General features: G+C 43.0%; 1 protein-coding gene across 2 annotated transcripts in view; it reads left to right on the top strand.

The window, feature by feature from the left end:
- Positions 1–22,876, top strand: part of DCT (dopachrome tautomerase) — a 45,615-nt gene that overhangs the window by 12,575 nt on the left and 10,164 nt on the right. For both annotated transcript variants that reach the window (XM_047756040.1, XM_047756041.1), the window contains 5 exons: positions 2,075–2,175; positions 2,308–2,474; positions 5,572–5,751; positions 7,971–8,106; positions 19,695–19,896. In XM_047756040.1, coding sequence (XP_047611996.1) covers positions 2,075–2,175; positions 2,308–2,474; positions 5,572–5,751; positions 7,971–8,106; positions 19,695–19,896 — 786 coding nt within the window. The remainder of the gene's footprint in view (positions 1–2,074; positions 2,176–2,307; positions 2,475–5,571; positions 5,752–7,970; positions 8,107–19,694; positions 19,897–22,876) is intronic.

Genomic DNA, 22,876 nt, shown 5'->3' with positions numbered 1-22,876 from the left:
CAACTGTAACCTCCAATATTCTCAGTTGGGGAGAGCTATAGAAACCAGTTAGCCCCGAGGCCCTAAGTCCAGTCCATTTCCTCTCAAGGCTCTTCTGGACTCTTGCTCTATTTGCTGTTATCCCCACTTTGGGGCTTCTCCTTGAGGTCAGTGTGAATAAAGACACAGAGCTCACTTTGGTTTTTTGTTTGTTTGTTTGCTTTTGCTTTTTAGAGTCACACCCACCAAATATGGATGTTCCCAGACTAGGGGTCGAGTTGGAGCTGCAGCCGCCGGCCCACACCACAGCCACAGCAACACCAGATCCGAGCCACATCTGCAGCCCACACCACAGCTCACAGCATTGCCAGATCCGAGCCACATCTGCAGCCTACACCACAGCTCACAGCAATGCCGGATCCTTAAGCCACTGAGTGAGGCCAGGGATGGAGCCCACATCCTCATGGATGCTAGTCCAGTTCATTACCACTGAGCCACAGCGGGAACTCCCCAGAGCTCACTTTGAATAATAAGGTTCTCCTTTGGAATCATCCGTCCTTGTGTTTATCACTCATCTCCCCTCACTTGATTCCCCCTCATCATTTGGTTTTGAGTACTTTAAACTCTGTTCTGCATTAAAACCCTTACCAAGGACTGTGGAGCCCACAGCAGTGACAGTGGGTTTTTCCCTCAGTGTGAGTCCTTTAAAAACTTGCCTCACAGGTAAGCATCTGTCTTTCTTTATCGGTGGAGACGGAGGCTCTTCTGGCTTGTAAACCTTTATAGTTTTCCTGTCATCACTCTGAGGGATTTTTGCTTTATGAGCAGGTAGTGTCTCAGGAGGAAAAGAAAACTATGGTTTCTGGTTGCATCTGGGAATTAAATTTATAGTCATGTCTGTTCATCTCTCTGAAGTTATTATAGGTACTTTGAAAAAGAACTAAAGTTAGCTAGTTTCTACATAACCATCAAAAGCTGGTATGGGAGGGAGAAGAAGGATGGACTGGTACTAAGAAGGTCCTTAAATTGCCCAAAGCTTCCCACTAAAATTGGCAGTTCCAGAGGCCAGCCAAATTGCTTTGAATGTGTGTTTCTCTCTTCTGGTCTCGGCGACCATGCCTGTCAGTGAGTAGTTATAACTGATTGATGGCTGAGCAAAATCCGTGGACGTTCCTTTTGGGTTACATCAATGCTAAATTCAGACTAAGTGCAGTTGAAGTTGCTCTGTTATTAATGAATTCCTCCCTATAAATGTGTGCATTTGTAAGGAAAGGGTTTAGAAAAAATGTCTTTAAAAATATATTCCAGGGAGTTCCCGTCGTGGCGCAGCGGTTAACAAATCCGACTAGGAACCATGAGGTTGCGGGTTCGATCCCTGCCCTTGCTCAGTGGGTTAAGGATCCGGCGTTGCTGTGAGCTGTGGTGTAGGTCACAGACTCGGCTCCGATCCTGCGTTGCTGTGGCTTTGGCGCAGGCCAGTGACTACAGCTCCGATTAGACCCCTAGCCTGGGGACTTCCATATGCCACAGGTGCGGCCATAGAAAAGGCAAAAAGAAAACTTATTCCACTTAAGTTTTAATGATCTATTCGTTTGGATACCCCTATTTTATCTTAATGAAATGTTGCTTCAAAATTAAATTCGTAACAGGGGCTCTTAAGATGGCCTGAATTTCTCTGGGATCTCTGCTGGCAAACTTTCAAGAGTGGAAGAAGACTTTAATCCTCTCAGTGCTAGCTGCCTCTGAGATGGTTTTTGCCATTTTTGTTGCTCTCAGAGAAATCAATGACAAAAATCATTGTTTTCCCTTGTGATTACCAAAGAGGAAAGGAGGAGGGGGAGGAATAAATTAGGAATTTGGGATTAACAGATACACACCGCTGTATATAAAAGAGGTAAACATCAAGAGCCGACTGTAAAGCCCAGGGAACACTACCTGTAATGAAGACGATTATGTCTTTTAGGTGGAAAACAACGGTTTGACATTTAGTTGGAAAACGTCGTGGACTTATTGGCTCTGCAGCCCATCCCAGGAAAGGTTTAACATCTCAAAACATCTATTCTGTGACCTCTCATATGTTTCTCAATTGATTTAGGACCAGGGCGCCCCTATAAGGCCATAGATTTCTCACACCAAGGACCTGCCTTCGTTACCTGGCACCGCTACCATTTGCTGTGGCTGGAAAGAGCTCTCCAGGTGGGTCAAAACCTTGGTTTCTTTTACGTTTGCTCTGTATGAGGTCAAGACTCATCTCCGTCTTTGCCTTATATGTTTCATGTTGTATCTGAGGGCATGAATTAAATGCCTGGGCACATGCTTGGCTTTCAGCGGCTTACTGGCAATGAGTCCTTTGCTGTGCCCTACTGGAACTTTGCCACCGGGAAGAACGCGTGTGACGTGTGTACAGACCAGCTGCTTGGGGCGGCAAGACCAGACGACCCGACCCTGATCAGTCGGAACTCCAGATTCTCCAGCTGGGAAATCGTCTGTGACAGGTAATGCGCGTCCTCCTGCAGTGGAAATGCAGAGATTGCACTTTCTGCTCTCGGAGGGATGGAGCATCACTCTATGTTTCTCTTTCTAATGCATCTTGGTCCTCTTTCTGAAAATTATTTTCCTGGGGGAGGTAGGATTTTAAAAGACCCCGATCCCTTTAATAAAATAATAATAATAATAATAATAATACTAGGAGTTCCTGTTGTGGCTCAGTGGTTAACAAATCTGACTGGGAACCATGAGGTTGCGGGTTCGATCCCTGGCCTTGCTCAGTGGGTTAAGGATCCGGCGTTGCCGTGAGCTGTGGTGTAGGTTGCAGACGTGGCTCGGATCCCGTGTTGCGGTGGCTCTGATGTAGGCTGGTGGCTACAGGTCCGATTCGACCCCTAGCCTGGGAACCTCCATATGCGGCCCTAGAAAAGGCAAAGCGGCCCTAGAAAAGGCAAAAAGACAAAAAAAAATAAAAAAAATAAAATAGAAGTATGGTAATCACACTTGTGAATTGAGTATGCCTAGCCTTCACCTTGCTATCCACTGTCTTCAAATGAGTTGTTCCTGTATTCAGCCAACGTGTCTTAAGCACTGATCATATTCTAGCAGTTTAGTAGTGCTGGGAATACAAGGATAAATAAAATATAGCTTCCCTTTGAAAGATCGTTTTTTATTTACAAAGGCAGGCCGCTGGTAAACAAATTACCGTGTAACGTGAGAAGTATCGCAAGGGGTGTAGGTGCAAAGCCGAGAAGAGAAGCAGGGAGAGTCTTAAAGAAGCAGAGAGGATTATTTTGAGGCCTCGAGGAGGCGCAGACCTCAGAAGCAGAGCTAGGGGAGGATGATGTGTCCCAGGCGGAGAGAGCATCGAGTGTGAGGCTGGAAGAGTCTCCAGAGGCAGACTGGTGTGGCTGGACCGTAGGGCGCTGGGAGATGAGGGGACAGGGAACGGGGTGGGAGACTGGTCTCTCAAGCACTAAACGCTGGGTCCTGTGCATTTGGTGTAGGAACGTGTTTCTACCAGAAGTGACACCAATACATGTTTGTTGTTAAACAAACAAACAAAAAAGTATTGGGAGTTCCCTGTCATGGCTTAGCAGTTAACCAACCTAATATCCATGAGGACTCGAGTTCGATCCCTGGCCTCGCTCAGTGGGTTAAGGATCTGGCGTCTCCGTGAGCTGTGGTGTAGCTCACAGATGAGGCTCAGATCCTGTGTTGCTGTGGCTGTGGTGTAGGCGGGCGGCTGCAGCTCCCGTTCAACCCCCTAGCCTGGGAACCTCCATATGCTACAGGTGCAGCCCTAAAAAGACCCCACCCCAAAAAAAAGTATTAAAGAACACATAAGCAGCCTGTAGCCCGTGCAGAATTCTGTCCTCCCTGATTCCTTGAATGTGTTTCTCTTTGCTGGCACACATCTCAGGAAGATTCCCCAAGAAGCACTTCTGTCCTCCTGTATTCATTTGTTTCCTCCAAGATCTTCTTGGTTTTTTTTTTTTTTTTTTTTTTGCCATTTCTTGGGCTGCTCCCGCAGCATATGCAGGTTCCCAGGCTAGGGGTCTAATAGGAGCTGTAGCCGCCGGCCTACACCACAGCCACAGCAACGCCAGATCCGAGCCACATCTGCAACCTTCCACAGCTCACGGCAACACCAGATCCTTAACCCACTGAGTGAGGCCAGGGATCAAACCCGCAACCTCATGGTTCCTAGTTGGATTTGTCAACCACTGCTCCATGACGGGAACTGCGATCTCCCTGTTTTTAGGAAGCCCTTGTCCTATGTCTTCGGATGGTCCGTGCACAGAGCGTCATGGTCCACACCCGGGGCTGGGATGTACGTGTTTGCAGGGCTTTAGGTCTAGCTTGCAGGGACCCCATCGTCTCCACCCTAAGCTTTTCCTGCAGACCTCCAGATGGGGCTCCATGACACGCAGTGATGTAGTGAGTGCTTTGTGCGTGACTGAGTCTAATTCCAGAAGGCACCCTTTCTCATGGTGCCTAGGGCTATTGATTGGTGGTGTGTGAAAAGAGATTTCTCTGGCCAAATCAATATAGAGAATGCTGAGTTAAAAAGGGGTTTAAATTCTTAGACTGTCTCAGAGCCTTTCTTCAGTAACCATATTCTTAGTTTTCAAGAGGGGCTTAAACTTATCTGACCTTGACACCCTTATTTCACGGACCATGTCACTGGAACGCACCTGGGAAGTGCTGCTTTAAGGCCATTCTTGCCTACCTTTTAGCCACTGGCCTCTTTCATCCTCGTATGTGTGCTGATTCTGTTCTTACGTACTCGGGGCATCCCTTTGTCCATTAAAATCCACACAGAAATGTCTTTAAAATTTTATCTCTACCAAATGAAATACTGCTCTGATGGTGGGAGTCTAGACGTGTAGGATATAATCTTTTTTTTTTTTTTTTTGGAGGCACATGGAGGTTCCCAGGCTGGGGGTTGAATCAGAGCTACAGCTACCAGCCTACTCCACAGCCGTAGCTACACGGGATCTGAGCCGTGTCTTCGACCCACACTACAGCTCATGGCAACGCTGGATCCTTAACCCACTGAGCAAGGCCAGGGATCGAACGTGCAACCTCATGGTTCCTAGTCAGATTTGTTTCCGCTGTGCCACGGCGGGAACTCCAGAACATTTTCTAATACAGCGTTTCTCCTGAGACCTCTTTTCCGTATAGTTTCATCTGTTTTTATTCTGACCGCCTCCATCTGCCTTCACTTTGCTTAAGAGCTGGCCTAGCTTTACACAGACACTTCTGCCCACACTGGCAGAAGTCTCTCTCTGCGAGATTCAAATGCACATAGTAGGCGGCACCATCTCGCCTTGTAAACTCCTACTGTCTTTCCAACGGAATGGGGATTTTCCTTCATTCTTTACCTGTAGATTCGCCTTTTATGCATCTATGGTTTCAAAACTCCTTCATCCGTAATTGCTTTTGGAAGGAAGCCCTACTTGTACCACACATTTTTGACCCTTGTAAAGGAACTCTGATAAAATGCTACCGTGACTGTGACCTTGGGTTGGTTCGCCGGGCCCAAGGTCATGAGATCATCCATGAATTAAGACTTATGTCTAATCTCCTTACGCATCTCAGCTTGGATGACTACAACCGCCGGGTCACCCTGTGTAACGGAACCTACGAAGGTTTGTTGCGAAGGAATCAGGTGGGAAGAAACAGCGAGAAACTGCCAAGTTTGAAAGACATAGAAGATTGTCTGTCTCTCAAGCAGTTTGACAATCCTCCTTTCTTCCAGAACTCTACCTTCAGCTTCAGGTTGGTGTTCTGAGCTCTGTGACAGAGCAGCATGTTACAGGATGGTTAGATTTTTGTGCCAGTGGTCGTGATGAGCTGCAAGGAAATCCGGGTGTTGGGAGGCATCAAAGCTCAGTAATAGAGAAGCCCTTGGTAAGAGACAATAAAAGGCATTAGTGGCAGGAAAGGCACCATCCACCTACTATCATGAATAGTTTTGGGGAGTTCCCACCGTGGCTCAGCAGTAACACATCCCCACTCAGTATCCATGAGGACGTGGGTTCAGTCCCTGGCCTCGCTCAGTGGGTTAAGGATCTGGTGTTGCCGTGAGCTGTGGTGTAGGTCGCAGACACAGCTCAGATCCTGCGTTGCTGTGGCTCTGGCGTAGGCCAGCAGCTGTAGCTCCGATTGGACCCCTAGCCTGGGAACTTCCATCTGTGGTGGGTGCTGCCCTGAAAAGACAAAACAAACAAAATAGCACTGTTTTAAGATCTTCTAACCCAGCTATTCAAAACCACTTCTTGTATTTCTAATTTCTGTACACATACAGATAGGTACAATCTTCAGAACCAAGTTACCTCATTTCATTCTTTTCTTTCTTTCTTTCTTTCTTTTTTTTTTTGGCTGTGCTCACAGTATACACAAGTCCTCGGGCCAGGGATCGAACCCATGCCACATCAGCAATCCAAGCTGCAGTGATAACACCAGATCCTGAACCCACTGAGCCACAAGAGAACTCCCCAAGGTACCACATTAAGTAAAGTGTTTAAAAAGTATTTCTCAGGCTCTCTCTTTGTCTTTTCTCTCTTAAAAAAAAATTTGTCAGCAGCCATAGACCTTAGTGCTGGAGGCTGAGATCTCAGAGGAGTGTTGCAGACCAAACTCAACTCAGATTACAGCCCAGGAATGGCATTACAATACTGGAAATTAAGGCCACCTAAAAATTTTCTCCCTCCAAAAAGACAGTAAGAATCATGAGAACTATGCATGGATATAAGTAAGATTTTCCACAAATGTCTTTGAAAGCTCCAAAATGGAATGGCGGGTAGACTTATGATCTTCTTCCAAACTGAATTCTTTTTCTCAACCGTGTGTAAATTATACACCTGATGGGTTATGTGGGGCTGGGGGCAGGGTGGGCTGAACTTAATGCAGAGGTTGGCTTAAGTGTGGCAGAGTCTGTGCCAGGGCAGGCTGCAGAGTCATGTCAAAGGTGAGGTGAAGGGTGACATTCACCTTGAAAAGAAGCCTGTGTTAGTTTTCATTGTGATAAAAATGCAGTTGACACAGATTGCATTCCGTATAGGTTTGAGTTAAGCAAGTGCTTCTCCGAGCGTGGTACCCAGACCGTCATAGTTGGCATCACCTGGGTGTTGGGTAGAACTGCACTCACTGAATCAGAAGCTCTGAAAGTGGGCATGAAATGTGTGTTTTTTCCCCCCCTGTAGTCCTGATGTATGCGTAAATTTGAGGATCACTGAGTTAGGTTGGACAATTAGAATTTCCTGAAAATGGGGAGGGGGAAAAAAGGGAGGATAAGGAGAGTTGGGGGATGTGTTTAAAACACTGACTATGTTACAGTAGCAGATCCATTTAGTTGAGAAACAGGAATATAAGGTTACATGTTCATTGAAAAAGTATTTCTTGATCTCAGACCACGTGCTGTGTATGGTACTGAGCCCTGGCAGTATAAATCTGAAGAAAACAGGGTCTGTGTCCTCAAGGAGCTCAGAGTCTGGAATGGAGGACAGATAGGACAATAAATAATTGTCACAATACACAGAAGAGATGTTCTCCAACTGAGCATGTGCAGAAGTAGCATTGATTAAGGGTTCCCTCCCCTTTCAAAGATTGAAAGTTTCCATTTCCCTACACAGTCTCAAAAGACTATTATCTAGGCTGGAAATAATAGAAAGAGACCCTTATCAATTCATGACTCTTTTTTTTTTTCTTTTCTTTTTTAGGGCTGCACCTTTGGCATATGGAAGTTCCCAGGCTAGAGGTTGAGTCGGAGCTGCAGCTGCCAGCCAATGCCACAGCCACAGCCACAGCAATGCCAGATCCAAGCTGTGTCTGTGACTTACATCAAAGTTCACGGCAAGGTTGGATCGTTAATCCACTGAGTGAGGCCAGGGATTGAACCCGCATCCTCATGGATATTAATCAGGGTCATTACCTCTGAGCCACAATGGGAACTCCCAATTCATGACTCTTGATGCTGACATACTGATTTCTTTCAGGAATGCCTTGGAAGGGTTTGATAAAGCAGACGGGACCCTCGACTCTCAAGTGATGAGCCTTCATAATTTGGTTCATTCCTTCCTAAACGGGACAAGCGCTTTGCCGCATTCTGCTGCCAATGATCCTGTTTTCGTGGTATGTTCAAAGACTCAGAAAAAATGAAAACTTTTCTAGATAATGTGTTGGATTTATTTGCTTTTCAATAAGTGGGGTTTGGTGTGTGTTTTATTCTCTGTATGAACACTGGGAGGTATGCATATATAAATTAATTTCAATCTTGCCCCATAGGGGTGGTTAGATGGCCTTTGAAGTCCCCTTATCAGAAACCTGTGCTTTAGAGAGGGTTAGCTCTGGAATGACCCAAGATAGGAATCTACTGTCCAGAAGTGGATTCATGAGTTAGCATAATAATGTTATAAACAACATCATAATTTAGCATAACTTATATCATACATTAGCCTAATGATGAATGATTTTGGTGGAGTGAGTGGCGTTGAAAGTATGCGGTCAGGGGAGTTCCCGTCGTGGCGCAGTGGTTAACAAATCCGACTAGGAACCATGAGGTTGAAGGTTCGATCCCTGGCCTTGCTCAGTGGGTTAACGATCCGGCGTTGCCATGAGCTGTGGTGTAGGTTGCAGACGCGGCTCGGATCCTGCGTTGCTGTGGCTCTGGCGTAGGCTGGCGGCTACAGCTCCGATTCGACCCCTAGCCTGGGAACCTCCATATGCCGCAGGGGCGGCCCAAGAAATAGCATAAAGACAAAAAAAAAAAAAAGAAAGTATGTGGTCAGCTGGGCAGGCACCATGACCGTTGCCACATGCCCAGCTACCTGAGGTCCCAAGCTCTATTTGCTATTTGGTCCTGACCCCCTTCACCTGACAAAGGATTCTTAATAAAAATGAGCTGCTTCTGCCATCAGAAGGTCAGAAACATGGACTCTGGCCTTAACTTCTAAAAAGATGGAAGCTTATCTGTGACTCCTCCATCACCGTCTTTGCTCTTCTGTAGGATGCCTGCTTTGCTCACTGGTTCTAATTTGATATCTCCTGTCCCTCTTCAAGCTATCATTTCAGCTGTCAAAAAAGCAAGATGCTTGCTTATGCCAAGTGTTTTGATATCTGCCTTCTCTGCTGTCTATCTATACATCTATTTATCTGTATCATACGCCTCTAAATATATTTATATTAAAATACACGTTTTAAACTGTATTTTTTGTACACACAACCAATATTTATAACTGTCACAGTACTCCTTGTCCAGGACTCCAAAATAATAGTTTGAGTGGGCTGGCAGAATCCTTTGATAAATTGAGAATTAAGCCCAAGCCTTTCACTCCTACCAAAGGAACAGTAGTGATGCAAATAATGTGATTTTCACTCCTAAATCCCAAGGATTGGTAAATCTTTTTATTTATTTATTTATTTATTTATTTATTTTTTGCTATTTCTTGGGCCACTCCCGCGGCATATGGAGGTTCCCAGGCTAGGGGTCGAATCGGACCTGTAGCCACCGGCCTACGCCAGAGCCACAGCAACGCGGGATCCGAGCCGCGTCTGCAACCTACACCACAGCTCACAGCAACGCCGGATCGTTAACCCACTGAGCAAGGCCAGGGCCAGGGATCGAACCTTCAACCTCATGGTTCCTAGTCGGATTCGTTAACCACTGCGCCACGACGGGAACTCCGGATTGGTAAATCTTATCTCCCTCTCCTGTGGCATGCAGAGGTTCCCAGGCCAGGGATCGAACATGCACCAGAGCTGTAACCTCAGCCACAGCAGTGACACTGCTGGATCCTTAACCCTTTGAGCCATGAGAGAATTCCCAAATCTTATCTCCTTATTTTGAGGAAACCTACTCAGTGTGCAGGGCTTGACAGCATTTTTCTGTCAATGGTCAGATGATCTCTGCTGGAGATACACAACCCTGCCACTGTAGCATGAAAGCAGCCCTGGACGGTACACGATCAAGTGAGTACCTTACCCCCAAACTGGGTTCATCTCTTGGTGGATGTTGAGCCAAAAAACACAACCAAGCCAAAGATCAACTGGGAGAAGGAAGGATTCATTACCTGCAGCAAGTGAGGAAAACACTAGGGATCCTTCCCAAAGCTGTCTCTCCCCCAGTGGCAAAATTGGGGAAGTTTTAATAAAGCTAAGAGTTTATGAATATTCATGAAGGGGCTTGGGCAGAGGAGAATTCAGCATAGAATTGGGGCAAAGGTTGACAGAGTTCGAGCTTTAGTTAAAGTCACCAGGGTCAGGAAAAGTCAATATCATCAACCCTTAGGTTCCACTGATCTGGGAGTTGTGCACAGGGATGGGGTCGGGTGGGGTGGGGGTGGCCGGGTGGTTAGATTCTTCAGAACAGCTCAAGAAGGTGCTTCGGGCAGAACCGAGCGTCTTGCCAACTAACTTGTTTTTGCTGATGTTACGACTCTTGCCTGATAACAATTCTTTTTCTTTCATTCCCTGGAGATCGATATTACTGAGGCCTACTCAAGGGCAAACACTGTGACCAGGCTTAGCTCACAGAATGGCCTCTCTTATGTCAAAAAGCCTTATCAGGTTCTTTTCCTCCAGGGGCCGCCCCCCACCTTCTCTGTCTACAAGTGTGGTGTTCCAATAAAACTTTATTTACAAGAGCAGGCGGTGAGCCCTGTTTACCCAGCAGGCTTTAGGTTGCCAACCCCAGCTCTAGGGGAGCAGTGTCTTCTCTGCAGTCCAGCTAGCTCTTCAGTGTTATATCTCTTCCTGTTCTGGCCGGAAGCCCTCGTGATGACTTTATGGATGCGGAATTCCATGACTTACCTGTAGTTCAAAGACACTAGATGTTTAATCATCCTTGTCTTCATTACTTTTAATACCTTTAGTATTTAAAATTTTATCTTCTTTGGTATAACTTATGTACATATAAATAGACAAAAAGCCACAGCCTCTCTTTTTGAAGGCACGGAAGGAGTAATGTTTTGGCACCAGTTCCAGAACTCACAATTACTTGAGGCTATTTACAAAGAGTTTCATGTTGAAGCCAATTCAGCTTAACCCATGTGGAAAGCCAAGTTAAAGCACTTAACACCGTTATAACTTCTGAAATGTCACATCCACGAGGCAGTTTATGCAAATATTGCATACAACTTTTATTACATTTATTTTCAGGAAACCTCTTTAAGCAAGAGAGGTACAAAGTTGTATGTGGACATAATAATGAGTAAAAGAAGGTGTAACATTCACATGCAGGCCAAACTCAACCAATCTCGGAAATGCTCATAATTCCTAAAGTAATTGAAGGAAATGGACACATTGATCACAGAAAATAAGATTAGATCACAAGAATGCTAAGCGATTCTGTATTCCATATTAAATTTAGGTATAACCTGGAAAATAAAGGAGGGAAACCGCAGACTGTAGGGTTAGATAGTTGAATTAACGTCCAGGAAAGAAACTACGTTGGAAACCGGTAACTTTCTTCTCAGTTGCTAAAAGTACTATTCTTAATAGTGTATTTCGAGGTTATCCTTTGTTTTAACTCCTTTTTTTTTTTTTTTAAACTTGAGTATCTTTTTTTTTTTTTTTAAATTGAAGTGCAGTTGAAGTATAGTTACAGTGCTGTGTTAGTTTCAGGTGTATAGCAAAGTGATTCAGATATATATGTGTACACACACACACATTTATTCTTTTTCAGATTCTTTTTCTTTATAGGTTATTACAAAATATTGAGTGTAGTTCCCCGTGCTATACAGTAGGTCCTGGTTGGTTATCTGTTTTATATGTAGTAGTGTACATATGTTATCCTTTTAGAAAGATACCTCTGGCAAGTTCTAATTCCTTCAATTCCTCAGTGTCTGGGAGAGTCATGGGTTGCCTGGTTGATACTAAGTAGCTATGTGTCTGTTCTTCACCTTATACATTGAAATTCTAATTGGAGTTAAGACATACGAGAGCCATATTACCATTTGTATTTCTTTATTTTTTTAAGTGAACAATAGTTGATTTATAGTATTATGTATATTATAGCTATATAACTGAATCACTTTGACTTATACCTAAAACTAACAGAGTATTGTGTATGTGTGTGTATTCCTTTTCAGATTGTTTTCTATTGTAAGTTGTTATAGGTTATTAGATTACTATAAGATGTTGAATATAGTTCCCTGTGCTATGCAGTAAATTCTTGTTATTTATTTGTATTTCTTGAAAATGACAATCCTTTGGATAGGGAAGAAATATAAGGCTATAAAGCAAGAAAAGGGAAAATTAGTTTTTAAAAACAAAGACCTAGGAGTTCACGTCGTGGCTCAGTGGTTAACGAATCCGACCAGGAACCATGAGGTTGCGGGTTCGATCCCTGGCTTTGCTCAGTGGGTTAAGGATCCGGCGTTGCCGTGAGCTGTGATGTGGGTCACAGACACAGCTCAGATCCTGTGTTGCTGTGGCTCTGGTGTAGGCCGGTAGCTACAGCTCCGATTCGACCCCTGGCCTGGGAACCTCCATATGCCGCGGGAGCAGCCCAAGAAATGGCAAGAAGACCAAAAAAAAAAAAAAAAAAAAAGCCAAAAAAACAAAGACCTAATGGACTATATTAAGTTAATCCTGTAGGACCTCTTCTGACTCTACTGTTCTAGGCTGAAATAAAATTACTAAAATTGTAGGTCACAATAGCAAATATAAAATACTTCTGAGTTAGTATAAGTTTAGTTTAAATTTTAAAAAAGGAGTATGCAGGACATTGCTTTTCTCCCCCCAAGAGTAAAAATGGACCTATTCTATTTATGTTTCTTAAAAAATAATAATTAGACTAATTCCTTGAGTAATTAAAATAACAATGTTTTACGTCAAATTTAAATTTGTTAATGGTTTAATGATTTTTTAAAGATCTGTAATTGCAGAAATATTGGCAAAAAATTTTGGAATGTCTGTAATTCCATTTCAATATTTCTGCTTATTTCCTTTCATATTCTTGTATATTTATACAATTACAAATATAATGCACACATTTTTATGTTGTTACATTGTTACAGATTGTAAATGTGGGAAAAATAAAGTTCAGAGATGCTAAGAAGTGAGTTTAAGGTCATATGAACTGGTAAGTGGCTGAGCAGAGATTGTAAGAAAAATTTTCTACTAAAAAATTTGCCCATGTTGAGTCTTACAGCTATAATTTTGCTTTTTGTCGGTTTATACAATTATCAATGTGATCCTTTCACAGTTGCTTTCATTATAGCTGAGAAAATTTTTGCTGTTGGATCGTGTCGATAGGAATTATCTCTAATTGGTGAAGAGGCAGGTCTGAATAATTTTGCTTGACTTTTGAAAAGGTAGGGCATTGGTTTTTATCATGAGTATGTGTTCGTGTTTTTAAAATGCCACACTTATTTAATATATGTATTTTTAAAAAACTGAGATAGATAGATAGCCACGAATTCCTAAGTAGCATAACATCTTGGTGAACTTGACAGGAGCTGAGATGCCAGAGAGAGAGTGGCTGGCCACTTGCTTGGGCAGGGCCTCAGCTGTCAAAGTTTCTGGGGGAGGGCTTTGGGTGGCTTTATTTATTTATTTTTAATAATTGAAAATTTCTAATAATATTCAATTATTTATAAGAAATACTCTTTACTGAAGTGTATATCACATATTCTATTATGATACACTCTTTTTTTTTTTTTTTGGCCACCCCATGGCATATGGAGTTCCCAGGCAGGGATCAGATACAAGCTGTGGTTTTGACTTATGCCACAGCTGCAGCAATGCCAGATCCTTTAACCCAATGTGCCAGGCCAGGAATTTGAACCTGCATCCTGGTGCTGCAGAGATGCTGCCAATCCTTTTGCACCACAGCTGGCACTCCTATTGCCATATACTTGTATTTACTCTTTTTAAAATTGAAGTATAGTTGGAGTTCCCGTCGTGGCTCAGTGGTTAACAAACCCGACTGGCATCCATGAGGACATGGGTTCAATCCCTTGCCTTGCTCAGTGGGTGAAAGGATCCTCTGTTGCTATGGCTGTGGCAGCTACAGCTCCGCTTGGACCCCTAGCCTGGGAACCTCCATATGCCGTGGGTGCAGCCCTACCAAGAAAAAAAAAAAAAATTTGAAGTATAGTTGATTTGATGCACAATGTAGTGCTCACAATTTTTAAAGGTTCTACTCCATCTACAGTTATTTTAAAATATTGGCTCTATTCCCTGTGTTGTACAGTATGTCCTTGTAGCTTATTTGATATGTACTAGTTTGTGGGAATGGTTTGATTTTTCTGCTTGCACCTCCTAAGTGAGTAAATGTTGCTAGAAGGTTCTTTTCAACTGTAGACTTTATAAGGAGAAACACATACTCTACTGAGAAGAACTAAACCTCTACTAAGAGATGAACTATATACACTCATTTTTGATGAATTAAGTAGTATGATGGCAAGCCATAATTTATATACAAATCTAATATGGTTCTAGCATTGATTTGAATTCCACTCTTCTAGAGCTTTGGTGCTTGCTTAGCCTTGAATGGCCTGGGAGTATCTCAGTTCTTATCTAAAATCTCTTCCAACATCATCCTTGTTCTCTCTTTTCAACCTGTCTTGTCTACCTTGAGGTATGCTGAGCCAGTCACATCTTTTAAAGATGACATACTAATAAAAGAACTCTCCCGTAGTCCTCTGTTTGCATCTGTTCAAAATTTAATCCTTAGAGTACATGCTTTCTTCCTCAAGGATATAGCAATTGAATTCCTAATGCACTTGCCATTTCTTTTTACATTCATGCTATCGTACCCTGTATACAATGCATATTGTATAGATCTGTGTATACATATGTATATTTTGTATATAATGCTGTTGTACCGAGCTATGCAGAAAGTGTGCTTTCCCTATGTAACTCCTTCACCGTGCCTGAAAAGACCTTCTATTCTGTCTGCTCAGGATGCAGTGAGAGTGGGTAGGAGGGGGTAGCGAGAAATTATAGTAAAATGAGAAACATACAGCATTCAAGCTGAGCATTGCCCAGGAGACTCTCTTACTGTTCAGATGTCCATTTTCTCTGTTGTGTCTCATCGCTCACTAAATGTGCTGTCTGCGGAGGACTCAAATCCCAGTGAGAGAGCCTAGCCAGCTCAGTAGAGAGTGGGTGTTGTTTAACTATTACATGCCTGTTACACATGGCTTATTTAAGGAGATGTAAAACCAAATCCTTAAGAAAAATTTTATAATTAATTAATTAAATAATTAATTTCAGCTTCACCCATGACATATGGAAGTTCCTGGGCCAGGGACTGAATCCAAGCTGCAGCTGTGACCTACATTGCAGCTGCAGCAAGGCCAGATCCTTAACCCACAGTGCCACAGTGGGAACTCCAGTATCTTGACTCTGCATTGCTTCAAAACCTTGATAGAATAAGACAAGAATAAAGAAATATTACCGTACAATAACAAGCATGATTAACTTTTTTTTTTTTTTAGGAATTACCATTAGGAATTCTCTCATTTAGACATTCTAACCCACTTTTTACTTATGCCTTCTACCTTAAGTTTTTCTTTGAGCTCCTTATATGGAACGGTGTTTGTCTTGTGACTTTTATTTATTTTTATTTTTATTTTATTTTTGCTTTTTAGGGCTACACACCTGTAGCATATGGAAGTCCCCAGGCTAGGGGTCGAATAGGAGCTGCAGCTGCTGGCCTACACCACAGGATCCAAGCCTTGTCTGCGACCTACACCACAACTCATGGCAACACCGGATCCTTAACCCACTGAGGGTGGCCAGGGATCAAACATGCATCCTCCTGGATACTAGTCAGTTTCATAACCTGCTGAGCCACAACAGGAACTCCTGTCTTGTGACTTTTAAATGCTCACATACAGAGTCTCAGAGGAGCAGAGCATCATTATGTTACTGCAGTACAATCCTCTCCAATTATGAATAACGGCTCCTGGATAGTAACACCTGAACCCATGTGATGAAAAGCACAGTGAGCTGCTCTTTGGTAACATACACATGTCTTGCACTCGGCCTCAGGTTTCCATAGCATCTTCCTCCAGACACAGGTACTCTTCTCATGTCACCAGTGTGGCAGGAATCTGAATTTGCAGCCTTCTAAGTTAAGGTTAAGTTTGATGGTAACTTTATCCTCCTATGATCTTGAGAAAGATATGTGGGCTTTTCCGGTACTTTATTAAGTTTCTTTATGTCCTAAGCACAATATTTGTTGATCAATTGCTTTCTTCTGCATGGCTTACATTTAAAAAATTTTACATCGAAGTCCCATGTAATCACATTTTTTTTCAATATTGCCTTCCAAGTTGAAATTTAGTGGTTTTTTTCCTTCCCTTACCTATCTTTGTCAGAGTAAATTTGTGTATGAAAACTTGTAACCTCATTTCTAAAGCACTCAATTGTTAATGCCAAAATGTAACTATGCATCTCAACAGCAGATATAAGGCAACCACAGCATACTTGGACTTTGCTTTTCTTTTTATTTCTTATCCTCAACTTACCTTTGGCCTTTGCAGAGGTAGTAACTTAGCTTATTTTCAGCTTGGGTCAGACAAACATACCATTCGTTTCTCAACAGCAATTCAGGGTGTTTCATGTAGGAACAGTGTTTACAACTTTAGCAAAAATACCTAGTCTCAGGTTGCACGCCTTCTCTTTCTAGCCTGTGTGTACATTGTTGCTCACAGCATTTTGTCCGTTGCCTTCTTTGTATCTTCTTGGCACGTACTGGCTTTTTTTTTTTTTTTTAATGCATTCTATAAATTGCGTGCTCTGTATATGGTTCCTTATTTATTGTATGTTTATTTATTTATTGTATAATGTTTAACAGCGCTTGTGAGCCCTATAATCTCACCTTATTATTCTCCCCCTGTTCTTTTTTCTCTCCTAATTATGAATTGCTTTAGAGTTGTGTCCCCTCCTTCGTTATTTACACTTTGCTCTGGGTAGATTCTCCTGCTTTCACCCAGTTATTCGCCTCTTACAATACGGAATCTGCATCTTTCTCTGCAGATTCTCTTTCTCTGAGAATCTCTTATCTTTTTTCTTAAAGCACAATTTGCTCTCTGACTTGAATGCAGTATCTGCAAGTTCAAGAGGTGTGGGGTGGCCTTCCTTGGAAAATACATTCTGATCCATTCCTTTTTCTGTGTGTCGCTTAACATTTGGTTCAGCTGCTTAAAATAGAAAGCCACATTATAGAAGTCTAAACCAAAACAGAGGTTTGTTTTTCTGTGTAGAAGCACTCTGGTGGCAGGCAGTCCAGGGCTGTTACAGCACCTCCAGAGTCATCATGGACACCTGCCTTTCTGCTTTACCATCCTTAGTGAGTGGTTTCTTTCCTTATCTTTGCTCACTGGCTGTAAGATGGCTGCTGCAGCCTCAGCCATCACATCCACATTCCAGAAAGCAGCAAGGAGACATGGAAAGGAGGCAGGGGACACGTTCAAGCTGAGACTACACCCTTAACAAGATTTCTTTGAAGTCTTATCTAGCAACTTCTAGTTCTCACGGCTAACTTGGCATGTTGCATCACCCCCAACACAAAGGAAGTGACTGAGGAAGGAGAGGAGAAAGGCTCTTGGGTAAGGAGCCAACAGCACTTGCTACCGTGGACATGCCACCTCTATAGCTTGGACTCCAGGCTTGAGGCCAAACTTCTGTTTGAAGCTGGCAGGCTCCGAGGTCACACCTGGAGGATGAAGCCCAACCATCCTTTCTAGGGACTGTCTCACCTTATCTGGTGTTCCCAGGGTTCAGGGCACGTGATCCCGTCTTCAGGGACCTACATCAACAACTAACACTTGGCTCCTTTTCCCCGGGCTGATGCCCCTTCTCAAACATGAACTTTTCCTGAACTCACCCGTGGGAAACATTGATCACTCGCCTTACCATGTGTTCTTCCAAAGTTTTTGCTCATGCTATAAACGCTCTGCCTTTATTCCTTCGGGGCTTCAGTTTTTGTTACTCAAAGCCAAGATTTCAGAACTCAGAACATCTTTTCTCTCCATGAAAGCCCAGGCCTTCCAATTGGATGTTTTGGTTTTTAACGTGATTGTCTCTGCCGTGAACTTTAAAAATCCATTCAGGGGAAAAAAAAAACAAAAATCCTTTCAGTAAATCACTTGATTCTTTGTACTATCCTGAGTGTAGAAAGCTCTCACTGTTGCTGAATGAGTCAACTAACTCTAAGGAACCGTGCGTAAGATTTGAAAATATTACCTACTGAATAAACAACAGTAGTACAAGCCAGAAGGACAATGCAGTTAAAGAGGTTAAGAAGGGCAGAGCACTAAGAACTTCGTCCTGAGGGCAGGAGCCATTGAGCTTGTCTTGTCACTGATGCCAGAAAGCGGAAGGAGTGAAATTGCAGACAGAAGAAACGGCCCCTGTTAGAAAGGGCCCTGTTTGGATGAATTGTACAAAAAATAAAATGACTAAAAGTTGTTTTTATGGCACTGTCACCAGCCAACAGGAACGTATTAAACATCAGCTCTGTCCGCGTTGTACGCTAAACCTGAGACTGCAAAGGCAAAAAGATCTCACCTTTGAACTTAGGAGTCTTGTTAGGAAAACAGACATCAAATAACAAGTTCTAGTGTAAGTTGACCAGTGATATACTTGGTGAATGAATAAACGAATTCATGTAAGGAATATTTATTGAAATAAGCATCTCCCTTCCCCCAGGTGACAAGGCCTGGGATGACAGGCACTGGGGACACAGCAAGGAATGAAAAGCAGACAGGGCCCCGAAGCTCCCTGATCTGCACTCTAGGAATGAAAGAGGACCTCAGTTGGCCTGGGCTGAACTCTCACATTTATATCCGATTGCAAAATCAGGATTATAAATGTGAAATTTTGCTGTTGATATTTTAAATTGCCGGATTTGAAATGATCATTAACAGCTTCCTTGAGAAAATAAAACTGAATCTATGCACATTATAGCATTTTAGACTGACTTTTGCTGGTGTAACAGAATTCAAATGAAAGAATTATAAAATGAGCACATAGAAGGGGGTTCCTGGTGAGAAAGTTAGGAAAACCACTTTGAATATTTTCTTTCTTTCTTTACTGTCCATTTGTATTAATATTGGTAAACACAGAGTTTCCTTTCTCTCTTGCTAAAACCAAAGCATCTGAATAATGACCGGACTGTGTATTTCATCATACTTGCCTTTGTTTGTTTGTTTTGCTTTTTAGGGCCACACATGCGACATATGGAAGTTCCCAGGCTAGGGATCCAACCCGAGCTACAGCTGCGGTCCTACACCACAGCCACAGCCACATGGGACCCGAGCCACATCTGCGACCTACACCACAGCTCACGGCAATGGTGGATCCTTAACCCACTGATCGAGGCCAGGGATCGAACCCGCCTCTTCATGAATACTAGTCAGGTTTGTTTCCACTGAGCCACAACAGGAACTCCCATCCTTGCCTTTTATCCTGAACCTAACATGCATTTGTTGGAGGCCTCAAATATTCCTAAAGCAATGTTAGCTTTCATTTGCTCACTTTTAACAAGGGGGTTTATAATCCTGTTTGGAGTAGGTATGCCATACAGCCTTGGAAACATCGCTAAAAACCCTGGTGGGTATGTCCCTAAGATTGGGTATACAGAAGTTCCTGCTGTCAAGAAGACCCAACCCCGTTTCATTTTAGAGAGAGTTCCAATCAGATTGGTCTGATTGGAAGCAACTGAGCAACGCTGACGCCACGTCCCGTATTCAACTGTCTTGCAGGTCCTTCATTCCTTTACTGATGCCATTTTCGACGAGTGGATGAAAAGATTCAGTCCCCCTGTGGATGCCTGGCCTCAGGAGCTGGCACCCATCGGTCACAATCGAATGTATAACATGGTTCCTTTCTTCCCTCCGGTGACGAACGAGGAACTCTTTCTAACCGCAGACCAACTTGGCTACAGCTATGCCATTGACCTGCCGGGTAAGTAATGCGACTTCGAAACGGGTGATTCATTCATCTTCTAAAGGAGCTTGCTTTCTTTTTTTCTTGTTCGTGTAAACCAAGACCGTGTATTGAAGTACTCCAGGCTAGTTCAGTTGATTGGCAATTTTATAGAACATATCTTTAACAAAACGAGCCTTTAAACTACCACTTAAACATCAGAAGAGGGACCAGGTGGATGACAGTTTTAGAAAGCTGGAAGTTGTTCAGAGAACTTATTTCACAGAGGAAGTTTCTACACCTACACCCAATTTGATAATTCTATTTGAGTTAATGGAAAACTGACCAATGAAGCCACAGTGCATTAGCCACATGTGGACAGGGACTGACAGGCCTTGGGTGTGATCTCTTGAGGACACTCCTGGGTGTAGCATGAGGCAAATGCAGCACTTGCCTCAGGCACAGAGTTCAAGGGGAGGACCAAAAATTCCGTCACTGAGGGAAGTGATAATGCAATATTTTCCAAAACCCAAATTAAAGAAAAAAAAAAATCCATGATGAATACACTATAAAAATTTTGAAGGCGTTCCCATTTGCGGCTCAGTGGGTTTAGAACCCCTCTGTATCCTTGAGGATATGGGCTTGATCCCTAGTCTCACTCTGTGGGTTGCAGATCCAGCATTGTGGTGAGCTGTGGTGTAGGTCACAGATGTGGCTCAGAGCTGGCTTTGCCGTGGCTGTGGTGTAGGCTGGCAGCTGCAGCTCCGATTTGACTCCTAGCCCAGGAGCATCCATATGCCACAGGTGCAGCCCTAAAAACCAAACAAAAAAATTTTTAAGACAGGCTGCTATTATCTGTTTTACACTGCTGCATTAGTATGTAAGCAGACAAATTTTTTTTCCAGTTAGCTCGTACCTGCCCAGCTGGGTGCGTTTGTGAAGAAGACAATGGCCTGCCAATAGACTGGGCTGCCTGGGGCTTCGTGTTTTTTAATGTTTTTTTTAAAGTTATGTTTTCAAATTGTAGACTTTTTATTAGCTTTTTCCACTTGGTTCAAAATATGGGAGGATATTTCGAAAAGTATATACATGGGCAGAGATGTTTTATGGGCCGGTATAGTTTTTATGGTGCATTTATATGGCCCAGTATAGCTCATGTGCCATTTAAAGAATCTTAGGACAGGAGTTCCCTTTGTGGCGCAGTGGTTAACGAATCCGACTAGGAACCATGAGGTTGCAGGTTCAATCCATGGCCTTATTTAGTGCGCTAAGGATCCAGCGTTGCTGTGAACTGTGGTGTAGGTCACAGATGTGGCTCGGATCCTGCGTTGCTGTGGCTGTGGTATAGGCTGGTGGCTACAGCTCCAATTAGACCCCTAGCCTGGGAACCTCCAAATGCTGCAGGAGTGGCCCAACAAAAGGCAAAAAAAAAAAAAAAAAACTTAGGACAGACTGAGAAAGGAAAGGTAAAAGAATAAAAAAATCTCTAAATTTGTCAAGAAGCCGAAGAACACACAGCCTACCTGCCGATGGCTTATCCCCATTAGGGTCTGTTTTGTCTTCCCTATGTCTCAGCCTGCAGGGTAATCAAGATGATTTCTGAGGTCACACATCTATCTCTGTCTTTTTCTCTCTGACTTTCAAAACCTTTCAAACCCTGGAATCTGTCTTGTGTTTTTCCTTCTACTGCTACAGCTACTGCAGCTTGTTCCCCTCAAAGTTTTCCTTCTTTGGAAAGCTGAAAATATCTCTTTGAAACATTTCTCTTTTCTCTGGGGTCGAACATAATAATAATCAGAAAACTTAGAATATGTATTTTGCCTTCACCTCTGGGTCCTCTGGGATTAGCCAACTAAAAGGTATAGACTGAGAGTCTTAATATGCCCAGAATGCATTATCTCATTAGAAGATACAAATTCACATCCATTTATTGGTTTGACAAGGAAATTTACAATTGTGTCTGGGGAGACATAGCTATAACCAAAGGCTGGAAAAGGGAGAGAGGGATTTGGGAAAGGAGCTGGCTTTTTTTTTTTTTTCAAATTTATTTATTTATTTTAAATTACTCAAATGAATTTATCGTATCGGTAGTTGTATAATGATCATAATCTGATTTCACAGGATTTCCATCCCACAGCCCAAGCACATCCCCCAACCCCAAACTATCTCCTCCAGAGACCATAAGTTTTTCAATGTCTGTGAGTCAGCATCTGTTCTGCAGAGAAGTTCCGTCTGCCCTTTTTTCAGATTCCACATGTCAGTGAAAGCATTGGATGTTGGTGTCTCATTGTATGGCTGACTTCACTTAGCAGGATAGTTTCTAGGTCCATCCATGTTGCAAAAAATGCTGGTATTTCGTTCTTTTTCATGGCGGAGTAATATTCCACTGTGTATATGTACCACATCTTCTGGATCCACTCCTCTGTCAATGGACATTTAGGTTGTTTCCATGTCGTGGCTATTGTAAATAGTGCTGCAGTGAACATCGGAGTACATGTGTCTTTGCGAGTCGTGGTTTTCTCTGGATAGATGCCCAGGAGTGGGATTGCTGGATCAAATGGTAGTTCTATGTTTAGTTTTCTCAGAAATCTCTATACTGCTTTCCACAGTGGTTGCACCAATTTACAATCCCACCAACAGTGTGCGAGGGTTCCATTTTCTCCACACCCTCTGCAGCACTTATTGTTTGTAGACTTTTGGATGATGGCCATTCTGGCTGGTGTAAGGTGGTACCTCAGAGTGGTTTTGATTTGCATCTCTCTAAGAATGAGTGATGTTGACCATCTTTTCATGTGTTTTTTGGCCATCTGTATGTCTTCTTTGGAGAACTGTCTGTTTAGATCTTCTGCCCATTTTTTGATGGGGTTGTTTGTTTTTTTGGTATGGAGCTGCAGAAGGTGTTTATAAATTTTGGAGATTAATCCCTTGCCCGTCGATTTACTTGCAAAGATTTTCTCCCATTCTGTGGGTTGTCTTTTTGTGGTGTTTAGGGTTTCCTTTGCTGTGCAGAAACTTTGGA

The sequence above is a fragment of the Phacochoerus africanus genome, chromosome 13 (genome assembly GCF_016906955.1).
Source record: "Phacochoerus africanus isolate WHEZ1 chromosome 13, ROS_Pafr_v1, whole genome shotgun sequence".
Lineage (NCBI taxonomy): Eukaryota > Metazoa > Chordata > Mammalia > Artiodactyla > Suidae > Phacochoerus > Phacochoerus africanus.
Note: the sequence above shows the minus strand (reverse complement) of the source record. Positions and strands in the feature narration are given on the sequence as shown.